Source organism: Hypanus sabinus, chromosome 14, assembly GCF_030144855.1.
Source record: "Hypanus sabinus isolate sHypSab1 chromosome 14, sHypSab1.hap1, whole genome shotgun sequence".
Taxonomy (NCBI): domain Eukaryota; kingdom Metazoa; phylum Chordata; class Chondrichthyes; order Myliobatiformes; family Dasyatidae; genus Hypanus; species Hypanus sabinus.
This window is the reverse complement of record NC_082719.1, coordinates 77,014,696-77,027,005: the sequence shown is the minus strand read 5'-3', so window position 1 is coordinate 77,027,005 and position 12,310 is coordinate 77,014,696. Positions and strand designations below refer to the sequence as shown.

The following is a 12,310-nucleotide window of genomic DNA, read 5'->3' as shown; positions in this document are numbered from 1 at the left end:
ACAGCCTTGCTTTAAAGCCTCCCTGACCCCCCCCCCCCCTTCCCCGGGCGCGGATGCTGTAGGAGCATATACTCACAATCCCGCGCAGGCTTTTCCCTTTGTTGATGAAGCAGACCTGGCGCCAATTTGGGACTGGCCTTTGTGCCGGCGCGCTGGTTATTTGTGAGCCGGTTCGAGTGCGCTAGGAAGTGGGTCGCCACAAGCTGTAATTTAGTTGGGTAAGTTCTTTCATCTTGTAGAGAGGTGGGCTAAAAGGAATACACATTATTTTTAGATATTATAAAATGAAGGGGGTGTGATTTCTTAGTGTATGCCCCAAGAACCAAGTAATTCACAACACTAATATTAAGAAGTGACGTGGATATAATTTTGTATTATCAGGCCATCTTGGCATTTCATTCATGAGGTCATTGAAAATTACATCAGAAAAAAAAGCACGAAAATAAGCTTTCCTAGCTTCAGTTGCATAAATTACTTACACACTTCTCCTTTACAGATAAACTGATTCCTGGCCAACGAGGAGCTCTATGGTTCCACTTGATGTATTATTGTGAAACTTGCACTATATCTAAAATACCAGAGTATATTTTGTACACCTATCATTCTGAATATTCCAAATTACCATGGGGAGAGTTGTATCCTGATCAAGCCTTGATGGAAGAATTCTTTAAAGTAGGTAATTTAATGAAAATTTTTTAAAGATTTTATATATTTGCATTTTAGTTTTTCTCAATCAAAGTTAAATGTAACTCAATTTTTGCTATAAATTTTTAATTTTATAGGTTTTGATTGCAGGTATATATTTGTGTTGTTTTTTAATCTTATAATTTGTTGAGGCCAGAAGTGTTCATTCTTGCATCACTTCTCGACATACATCCTGAAATGAAAAATAAGAGTTCAGATGAATGGATGTGTTTCACAATGGCTGAGCATGTGAATGTTTTTTCATTAATTAAGTTTTTTTTAAACCAGGTGCCAGTGTTCAAGCTCAGAAATTACACATATTATAATGAACTTATTGTTAAGTGTTTTGCAATACTGCTTAATGTAATTAATCAGATTTTAAGATTCTGTTTTTTTACACCTTGCTGACAATCAATACTGGTGCACCACAGGGATGTGTGCTTAGCCCACTGCTCTACTCTCTCTACACCCACGATTGTGACTAGGCATAGCTCAAATGCCATCTATAAATTTGCTGATGATACAGCCATTGTTGACAAAATTGCAGATGGTGACAAAAGGGTACAGGAGTGAGATATATGAGTTAGTTAAGTGGTGTCGCAGCAACAACCTTGCACTCAACCTCAGCGAGGCCAAAGAGCTGATCATGGATTTCAGGAAGGGTAAGACAAGGGAACACAAACCAATCCTCATAGAGGGATCAGAAGTGGAGAGTGGGCAACTTCAAGTTTCTGGGTGTCAGTATCTCTGAGGACCTAACCTAGACGCAACATATCGATGGAGCTACAAAGAAGACAAGACAGTGGCTATATTTCATTAGGAGTTTGAGGAAACTTGGTTTGTCAACTAAAACACTCAAACGTCTACCAATGTACCATGGAGAGCATTCTTAGTAATGGTATCATCATCTAATATGGAGGGGTGGGTGGTACTGCACCAGATCAAAATAAGTTGAAGAAACTTGTAAAATTAGTCAGCACAATCATTGGTACTAGCCTCCATAGACTCCAAGACATTTTCAAGGAGTGGTGCCTTAGGATGGCAGTGTCCATCATTAAGAAGGCCCACCACCCAGGACATGCCCTCTTCTTATTATTGCCATTAGGAAGGAAGTACAGAAGCCTGAAGGCACACGGTCAGCGATTCAGAAACAGCTTCTTTCCCTCTGCCATCCGATTTCTAAATGGAAGTTGAACCCATGACTACCTCATTAATTTTTTTTATTTCACTTTTTTTTGCACTACATATTTACCTATTTAATAGACATATACATACTTGCAGTAATTCATTTTTTCTCTATATTTATTTATCATGTATTTCATGGTATTGCTGCCATAAAATTAATACTTTTCATGACATATGCCTATGATGTTAAGCCTGATTCTAATACCTCTCATCATCTTATATGCCTCTTGCATGGGATACCTTATCAAATGCCTTGCTGAAATCCATATATACTACATTAACTGCTCTTCCTTCATCAATGTGTTTAGTCACATCCTCAATAAATTCAATCAGGCTCGTAAGGCACAACCTGCCTTCTGATTTCTGATTTTACAGGATTGTGAAATAAACTGTTGCTGAAGATCTACATGTGTCCTGTGCTTTTTTTTTTAATTGAAATTTTCTCAGACAGCCTTTAGATTCGGGCTTCAAAAGAGCTTTAGTGATCTGTGTAAAACATGTGTTCTTTATGCATTACCATTGGCAGTCACATTGTCATAGTGCAAAGAAATTTGCCGACGGTCAATGTTTATTTCTCATGTTTAGTTGTGAATAATCCTTATTTTTGTTCTCTTTCAGGTGGAGAGAGGAAGTCCAAAGAGTTGTTTCCTGTTTTTGGGAACTTTACTCTGTAAGGTTAACTGGGTCAGTGTTCTTTCTGATGCTTGGAATCCCCACCCTCCCGTGCATACAAGAACCATGGTTGTGTATTTGTTGTTTATGATAGTATTTCTATCAAAAGAGGGTGAACTTACAAGTAAACCAGTAAGTAGTTTTCAACTCCGTTAATTTGAAAGGCTTTCCAATGCTTAACTTTAGAACAAGTTAGTAATATATTTGAGCATTGTTGCTTATAATTGATACCAATTTTTCTATTATGTAATTAAGATAGTCTCTTTCTGCAGGATTGTAATTTTTAACTTAATGGATTAAAGAATAGTCTCAGTGCAGAATCTAGTATGCGTCACAGCAAATGAAGCACACTTAATTTAAGACACAAGAGAAAATCTCCAAATAGTAGCCAAGATGTGGGGTTGAGATGGCAAAGGGAGCTAGAAAGACATGTAATAAAGGTAATGTCTCAATTGTAATGGGGGACTTCAGTATGCAAGGGGATTAGGAAAATCATGTTGGTGTGTTGGATCGTATGAGAGGGAATTTGTTGAATCCCCTGGAGATGGCTTTTTAGAGCAGCTTGAGCCTACTCGGGGAAAGGCTATCTTAGGTTGGGTGTTGTGTAATAAACCAAATCTTATTAGGGAGCTTAACGTAAAGGAACCCTTAGGAGGCAGTGGTCATAATCTGATTGAATTCATACTGCAATTTGGGAGGGACAAGCATAAGTCACATGTATCAGTATCACAATGGAATAAGGGAATTACAGAGGTATGAGAGAAGAGCTTGTCCAGGTGGATTGGAGGAGGATACTGGCAGGGATAATGCCAGAGCAGAGATGGCTGAGGTTTCTGTGAATAGTTCACAAACCGCAGGATGGAAATATCCCACAGACGTTATTCTCAAATGGCAGGGCTAGGCAACCGTGGCTAGCAAAGGAAGTTAAGGACTGCACATAAGCCAAGGAAAGGGCATATAAGGTAGCAAAAGTGAGTGGGAAGTTGGATGATTGGGAAGCTTTTTAAAATCCAACAAAAAGCAACTAAAAAAGCTATGAGGGAAAAGGTGAAATATGAGGGCAAACTAGCCAATAATTTGAAGCAAGATACTAAAAGTTTTTTCCAGTTTTATAAAGAGTAAAAGGAGCTGAGAGTTGATATTGGACCACCGGAAAGTAATGCTGGTGAAGTAGTAATGGGGAAAACAGAAATGGCAGATGAACTTAATGGGTACTTTGCATCTGTCTTCACTGTGGAAGACACTATCAGTGTGCCAGAGGTCCGTGAGTGTCAGGGAGTAGGAGTGAGTGCCATTACTATTATAAAGGAAAAAGTGCTAAGCAAACTCAAAGGTCTTGAGGTGGATAAATCACCTGGACCAGATGGACGGCATTCCAGAGTCCTGAGAGATGTTGCCGAAGAGATAATGGATGCACATGTCTTGATCTTTTAAGAATCACTTGATTCTGACATGGTTCCAGAGGACTGGAAAATTGCAAATCTCACTCCATTTAAGAAGGGAGAAAAGCAAAAGAAAGGAAATTATAGGCCAGTTACCCTCAGTGGTGGGAAAATGGAGTCTATTGTTAAGGATGTGGTTTTGGGATACTTGGAGATTAATGATAAAGTCAGTCAAAGTCAGCAAGGTTTCTGTAAAGGGAAATCTTACCTGACAAATCTGTTAAGAGTTCTTCAAGGAAGTAATAGCAGGGTGAACAAAGGAGAGGGAATGGATGTCATTTACTTGCATTTTCAGAAGGCATTTGATAACGTGCCACACATGAAGGTGTTTGATAAGATAAAATCCTATGGCATTACAGGAAAGATATTGGCATGGATAGAGGAATGGCTGACAGGCAAGAGGCAGCAAGTGGGAATAAAAGGCACCTTTTCTGGTTGGCTGCCAATGACTAGTGGTGTTCGTTGGTCAGTTTTGGGACTGGTACTTTTCACATTGTCAGTGAATTGGATAATGGAATTGATGGCTTAGTGGCAAAGTTTGCAGACAATACAAAGACGTAGAGAGGGAGGTAGTGCTGAGGAAGCAGTATGATTACAGCAGGACTTGGACAAATTGGAATAATCAGCAAAAAAGAATGGCAGAATAGTGTTGGGAAATGTATGATTATGCATTTTGGTAAAAGGAATGATAGTACTAACTATTACCTAATTGGGGAGAAGGTTCAACATCAGAGGTGCAGAGGAACTTGGGAGTCCTTGTGCAAGACTCCCAGAAGGTTAATTTATGGGTTGATTCTGTGGTAAAGAAGGCAAATGCAATGTTGCCATTTATTTCTAGGGGAATGGAATATAAAAGCAAGGAGATAATACTGAGCCTTTATAAGACACTAGTCAGGTTGCACTTGGAGTATTGCCCACAGTTTTGGGCCCCGTATCTCAGAAAGGATGTGTTGTCATTGGAAAGAGTCCAGAGGAGGTTCATGCGGTTGATGCTGGGAATGAATGGGTTAACATACGAGGAGCATTTGGACGATTTGGGCTTGTACTCACTGGAATTTAGAAGGATGTTGGTGGGGGGGGGGATTTCATTGAAATGTACTGAATGTTGAAAGGACGGATAGGATGGATGTGGAGAGGATGTTTCTTCTGGTGGGGCTATCCAGAACTAGAGGGCACAGCCTCAAAATTGAGGAGGTGACCTTTCAGAACAGAGGTAAGGAGGTATATTTTCAGCCATAGGGTGGTGAATCTGTGGAATGCTGTGCTACAGACTGCAGTGGAGACCAGGTCCATGGGTACATTTGATAGTCTCCTGATTGGTCAGGGCATCAGAGGATATGGTGAGAAGGCAGGTATATGGGGTAGAGTGGGATCCAGGTTCAGCCATGATGGAATGACAGAGCAGGCTCGATGGGCTGAGTGGCCTAATTCTGCTGCTATGTCTTATGGTCTAATGCTGGAAATCGTATCCCCTATCACCTTGTGTTTCTTCCTTCCCTCCTCCCTCCCACCTTCTTACTCTTGACTCCTCACCATTTTATCTCCAGTCCTGGTGAAGAATCTCAGCCCAAAACATCAAATACACTCTTTTTCATTAATTTAAGACATCTCTTTTGCAAATTACAGGAAACAGAAAGTCATGCTATCTTAATGCAGTAAGCAAGGAAAACTGTTGAAGTAATGTCAACTAGGTATATCCCTGCAAATGCTGTATTTATTTGGCCTTTTCATTTCCAGAGAGGAAAGAAGGAAAATAAAACTAATTAAGAAAGGAAGAAGCAATTAGATTACGATTTCATAATGAATTTTTGAACAAAACTTCTGAATATTTTCTCCACTCTTTTTGGAAATTTGTTCTTCCTGTGCCCAATAAATTAATGTGTATTTATGCTGATTCATTCACGGGATGTGAACATTACTGAGAAGATCAGCAATTAATTTCTATTTCTAATTGTCCTGAAGAGGTAGAGGTGACGTATTTTACGAAATACTACAGATATTGTGAAGATAATCCACTGGTGCTGTTAAGTAGGAGTTTGACATTTTTGACCCCATGAGAATTAATAGTAATGTACTTCCAAATCCAAGTAGTCTGACATATGGAGGGAATGCAAGTCTAAGATCCTTCCAAAAGATGGCACAGTATTGTAGCAGTTAGCACCAATGCTTTATATTGCCAGCAATTCCTGTTCTCTGCTTTTGAGATCCAGGGTACCCACTGCAGTAATGAGAAAAACACTACCAATACCACTCTGCAAAATCCTCCAAAATTTTACTTGATGTGTGACAATCAAGTGTCAGTGCTCTTTCACAGGCAAACATCCTCAGTTACATTTAGCCAGTTGCATTGGCTGGGTATTTCATTTCCCTAGCCAACATCAGAATCCTGAAACAGTTTGTCACATAAGCAATACCATATGGACAGAGGAAAAAATTCAAAGATTTGCTCAAAGCTTTGAAAAAATACAACATCCTCACTGATTTCTGAGAATCTCTAGCTCTTGACCACTTAAAGTGGAGGAGTTGCATTTGGGATGCTGTTAAGATCCTCAAAGCAATCTTATCCCACCGACAGAAGTTCCAGTATTGACCTCATTAAGCACCTCAGAGTGGAAGTAAGAAATTCTTCATCCCAAGGGATTGCCAAAGATTTATGGGATTGATCCACTTAATTTTTGGTTAGTAGTGATTGCCTGTATGTCAATTGGGAATCTAGTGATGATCAAGCAATGAATTTAAAGATTAGTCTAACTGTCCCTTCTGTGCAATGGATCTTGCTTATAAGCCAAACTGTCATCCAGTTTCTGCTGCATTTGGGCAAAAATTGTTATATTTTCTGAGGAATTGCAAATTAAATTGAACATTTATGCATTCATCGGTGGACATTCCTAATGAGAAATGTTCATTAATAAATCAGTTGGTTTGGTCCAGATACCACTCTAGGAAAGCCTGTCCTGCAGATGAGTTGTTTGGCCTTAAACTTTGCTCCTAGTGTTAGTTATAGCTCGAGCCAGTGGAGTGCTTTCCCACAACTTTCTGATCAATTGAACTTTACCTGAACCTATGGAAGCTTTCTTGATATGCATGACAGAAGCTCTGCATCAGGCTTTGGAATTCAACTTTTTGTTCCTCTTTGGGTGAAGACTGTAATTGATTAGTCCTGCTGGAGTCTAGATCACACATCATTGAGCTGGTTCTTGGAGCTGAAAGGCCACATTTTGCTCAGACATTGGTTCTCAGTGCTAGTCCTTGGTGGGAGAAGGATATTGATCAGGAAGAGGACAGTTGCTAGGCTGCAGGCAAATTGTACAAATACCTGCCACTGCATCAGATAGGGGCAGGCATATGCAGGAAGCTCACAATGTTGATACACTTTAATGGGTTGTCAAATTTAAGCTGCAGTTGCTGTGCAGCCTTTTGGTTAATTGAGGTAATTTGATTGTTAGGCATTTCTGTTGTTTAGCACGTTTATTTCTCTCATGATATCTGTTAACTGCTTTCATGTATTAACATTTTTCAATAAGACCATAAGATATATGAGCTGAATTGTGCCATTCATCCCATCGAATGTCAACTGTTCCATCATGGCTGATTTATTATCCCTTTCAACCCCATTCTCCTGCCTTCTCTCCATAACAATAGACAATAGGTGCAGAAGTAGACCATTCGGCCCCTCAAGTCTGCACCGCCATTCTGAGATCATGGCTGTTCATTCACTATCAATACCCAGTCCCTGCCTTGTCCCCATATCCCTTGATTCCCCTATCCATCAGATATCTATCTAGCTCCTTCTTGAAAGCATCCAGAGAATTGGCCTCCACCGTCTTCCGAGGCAGTGCATTCCACACCTCCACAACTCTCTGGGAGAAGAAGCTCTTCCTCAACTCTGTTTTAAATAACTGACCTCTTATTCTCAATCCATGCCCTCTGATACTGGACTCTCCCAACATCTGGAACATATTTCCTGCCTCAATCCTATCAAATCCTTTAATTATCTTAAACGTTTCAATCAGATCCCCTCTCAATCTCCTCAATTCCAGTGTGTACAAGCCCAATCTCTCCAATCTCTCTGCGTAAGACAGCCCTGCCATCCCAGGAATCAACCTAGTGAATCTACGCTGCACTTCCTCAATTGCCAGAATGTCCTTCCTTAAAGCTGGAGACCAAAACTGTACACAATATTCCAGGTGTGGTCTCACCAGGGCCCTATACAAATGCAAAAGAACATCCTTGCTCTTGTACTCAATTCCCCTTGTAACAAAGGCCAACATTCCATTTGCCCTCTTCACTGCCTGTTGCACTTGCTCATTCACCTTCATTGACTGATGAACTAGGACTCCTAGGTCTTTTTGCATTTCTCCCTTACCTAACTCTACACCGTTCAGACAATACTCTGCCCTCTTGTTCCTGCTTCCAAAGTGGATAACTTCACATTTATTCACATTGAATGACATCTGCCAAGTATCTGCCCACTCACCCAGCCTATCCAAGTCTCCCTGTATTCGCCTAACGTCCTCTTCGCATGTCACACTGCCACCCAGTTTAATATCGTCAGCAAACTTGCTGATATAGTTTTCAATGCCCTCATCTAAATCGTTGACATAAATCGTAAAGAGCTGTGGTCCCAATACAGAGCCCTGTGGTACCCCACTAGTCACCTCCAGCCAGTCTGGGAAACACCCATTCACTGCTACCCTTTGCTTTCTATCTGCCAACCAGTTTTCTATCCATGTTGAAACCCTGCCCCCAATGCCATGAGCTCTGATTTTACTCACCAATCTCCTAAGTGGCACCTTATCGAATGCCTTCTGAAAATCTAGGTACACAACATCCACTGGCTTACCCTCATCTAACATCCTTGTTACACCCTCAAAAAACTCCAACAGATTAGTCAAGCATGATTTGCCCTTGGTAAATCCATGCTGGCTCGGCCTAATCCTATTACTGCCATCAAGATGTGCCACTATTTCGTCCTTAATAATGGACTCAAGCATCTTCCCCACGACTGACGTTAGGCTAACAGGGCGATAGTTCTCCGTTTTCTCCTTCCCTCCCTTCTTGAAAAGTGGGATAACATTAGCCACTCTCCAATCTTCAGGAACTGATCCTGAATCTAAGGAACATTGGAAAATGATCACCAATGCATCCGCAATTTCCTGAGCCACCTCCTTTAGAACCCTCGGATGCAGACCATCTGGACCCGTGGATTTATTAGCCTTCAGTCCTACCAGTCTACTCATCACAGTTTCTTTCCTAATGTCAACCTGTCTCAATTCCTCTGATATCTTATGACCCTGGCCCATCCATACATCTGGGAGATTGCTTGTGTCCTCCCTGGTGAAGATAGATCTAAAGTACGCATTAAATTCTGTTGCCATTTCCCTGTTTCCCATAACAATTTCTCCCAATTCATTCTTCAAGGGGCCAACATTGTTCTTAACTATCTTCTTTCCCTTCACATAGCTAAAAAAGCTTTTGCTATCCCCTTTTATATTCCTGGCTAGACTGAGCTCATACCTGATTTTTTCTCTCCATATTGCTTTTTTAGTTAAGATCTGCTGTTCCTTAAAACTTTCCCATCATCTGTATTCCCACTCATCTTAGCCCTGTCATACTTCTTTTTCTTTAATGCTGTACAATCTCTGACTTCCTTTGTCAGCCACTGTGGCCCCTTCCCCCTCTTTGAATCCTTCCTTCTCATTGGAATGAACTGCTTTTGCATCTTTTGTATTATCCCCAAGAATATCTGCCACTGCTGATCCACTGTCTTTCCTGCCAGGGCATCTGCCCATTTAACTTTGGCCAGCTCTTCCCTCATGGCTCCGTAGTCTCCTTTATTTAATTGCAACACTGACACCTCTGATCTGCCCTTATCCCTCTCAAATTGTAGATAAAAACTTATCATGTTATGATCATTACTTCCTAATGGCTCCTTTACTTCAAGATCACATCAATCTTTGACACTTATAACCTTTGATCACTTATAACCTTTGACATCATGATGAATCAAGAACCTGTCAGTCTCAACTTTAAATATACTTAGTAGCTTGGCTGCCACAGCCTTCTGTGGCAATGAATTCCACAGATTCACCACCCTCTAGCTAAAGATAATTCCTCCTCATCTCTAATCTAAATAGATGTCCTTCTATTCTGAGGCAGTGCCCTCTGGACCTAGACTCGCCCAGTATAGGAAATGTTCTCTCCACACGCACTCTATCTCACACCCAATAGGTTTCAATGAGATCATTCCTTGTTCTTTTAAACTCCAGAGGTATAGGCCCAGAACCATCAAATGCTCCTCGTATGCTAAACCTTTCATTCCCAGAATAATTCACGTAAAGAGGCTTTATTAATTCATGTTTTGATCATGTTTGATCCTTGAAAAATATTGTAAAGATGTATTCTAAACTTTTTCTGTACTTTTTAAAGTTTATTTTTAAGCCCAATCCTTTGACTGCCTTATTTGGTATTGTTGAGGAAAGAGCTAAAATTTTGGAGCCTTCTCATTTGCGGGTACTGGCTTTTATTTCTCTTATGGCTAGGAGGGCGATCTTGCTTAAATGGAAGGAGGTTGCACCCCCCCCCACACACACACACACACACATGCTCAATGGTTATGCAATGTTACGTCATGTTTAAATTTAGAGAATATTCATTGTTTGATTTCTGATTCTAACCAAAATTTTCAAACACTATGGGGACCCTTTCTGAACTATTTAAAAAATCTTTGAATTGTTATTGTTATTAAAATATAGGTCTGGGCTATTAATATAAAACACTATATGGTAAAGTGTTTTGTCTTGTTTTTTTTCCCCAACCAGCTTTGTCTTGGTAATGGGTGTAGATGTTTTTTAATAATATAATTAACCATGTTATTATTGTATTTAATTCAATTTATTTTATTTGATTGATCATGAATATGGGACACCGTGATTGTATCAGTGTGATTTATATATAGTTCAATTTGTGCTATCTTATTTTGATTTATACTATCCTTATGAATTCTGTATTTGTATATGAAATTTAATTTAAAAAATTGGAAAGAAAATAATTATTTTTAATCATACAGTTAATATGCGTTTTTCACTAACTCAGCCGGTAATGCTCATTTCTGCAGGAATCTCCATTATATAATCTCCTTGAACAAACGAGTGCACTACCTTGGCATTTTGTGGACATTGCATCTTACCAAAATGTCCTCAGCTATTTTAGTAGCCACTATTCTCCTTCTACCATCATTGTAAAAGATCCTTCAGCTGAACCAATCCTGAAGCTTTTAAAAGTAGTCACAGGTTTCGGTGACACCTTGGGCATACACAGTGTGAGTAGACATAACAAGAAATTGTCTGGGATAAATTAGGTTGAATTTATGTTTAGTTTCTTAGTTTGTGTCTTCCAGTACATATACACAACTTTTGTCTCTCCAGAGTTTTACTGATTGACCAAATGTGTTCTGATGCTTGCAATATCAATTTATTAGTATGGTCATGTTGTCAAAGCTGCTCTTAAATCAGAAAGAGCCTGAACCCCTTTGTACATTATGAGCAAAGCAAATTAGTGCCTAAGTTGAAAACAAAAAGCAATTACAAATTATTTAATGATTTCTGCTGAATTGGCCAATACAGTTGTTAATGATTTTATTTTCCTGAATCCATTCTTACGCATTGAACAAATGCAAAAGCATGTTTTGCCAATTAATACAGTTATTAATACAATTAATACAGTTGTTCCAGTTATATCATAAGTTACAACCATATTTGTATTCAAATATCAGAAGCACAGTTGAGTTTTAATTTAATCTCATACGGGTGAATAACATTCACAAGCTTTTTTGTTTCTTTACACTGGTTGTCTTTTGTATATTGATTGTTTGTCAGTGCTTGTGTCTAGTTTTTCATTGATTCTGTGGTATTTCTTTGTTCTACTATGAATACCTGCAAGAAAGTGAATCCTTGCATAGTATATGGCGACATGCACTATACATACTTCGATCATAAATTTACTTTGAACCTTAGAAAATAAAATATGAATGCTTTACCACTAATAGAATATTTTTAATTTTTTTAGGATGCTACACCTAAGTGCAAAGCGTATATCCACCACATTGTCCAGTGCATCATCACTCTGGATCAGAGTACTCAGATAGTTCATGGTCAACTAGAACATGAGATGATAATGTTATTGGATGACATTGTTCTTTTTAATCCTCCTGGTTAGTGCATTCTGAAAAAGATCTTGTGTTTTAGCTTGTTGTGATAATCGAAATCTGATGTCTGCCTTGCTGCAGGTCAGTGGCTCAATATTCAAATATAGTTTTCTTTCCATCG

General features: G+C 39.4%; 1 protein-coding gene across 2 annotated transcripts in view; it reads left to right on the top strand.

The window, feature by feature from the left end:
- epg5 (ectopic P-granules autophagy protein 5 homolog (C. elegans)) overlaps window positions 1–12,310 on the top strand; it is a 134,144-nt gene that overhangs the window by 102,002 nt on the left and 19,832 nt on the right. For both annotated transcript variants that reach the window (XM_059989479.1, XM_059989478.1), the window contains exons 36-39: window positions 497–672; window positions 2,488–2,673; window positions 11,101–11,304; window positions 12,051–12,195. In XM_059989479.1, the coding sequence (XP_059845462.1) occupies window positions 497–672; window positions 2,488–2,673; window positions 11,101–11,304; window positions 12,051–12,195 (711 nt within the window). The remainder of the gene's footprint in view (window positions 1–496; window positions 673–2,487; window positions 2,674–11,100; window positions 11,305–12,050; window positions 12,196–12,310) is intronic.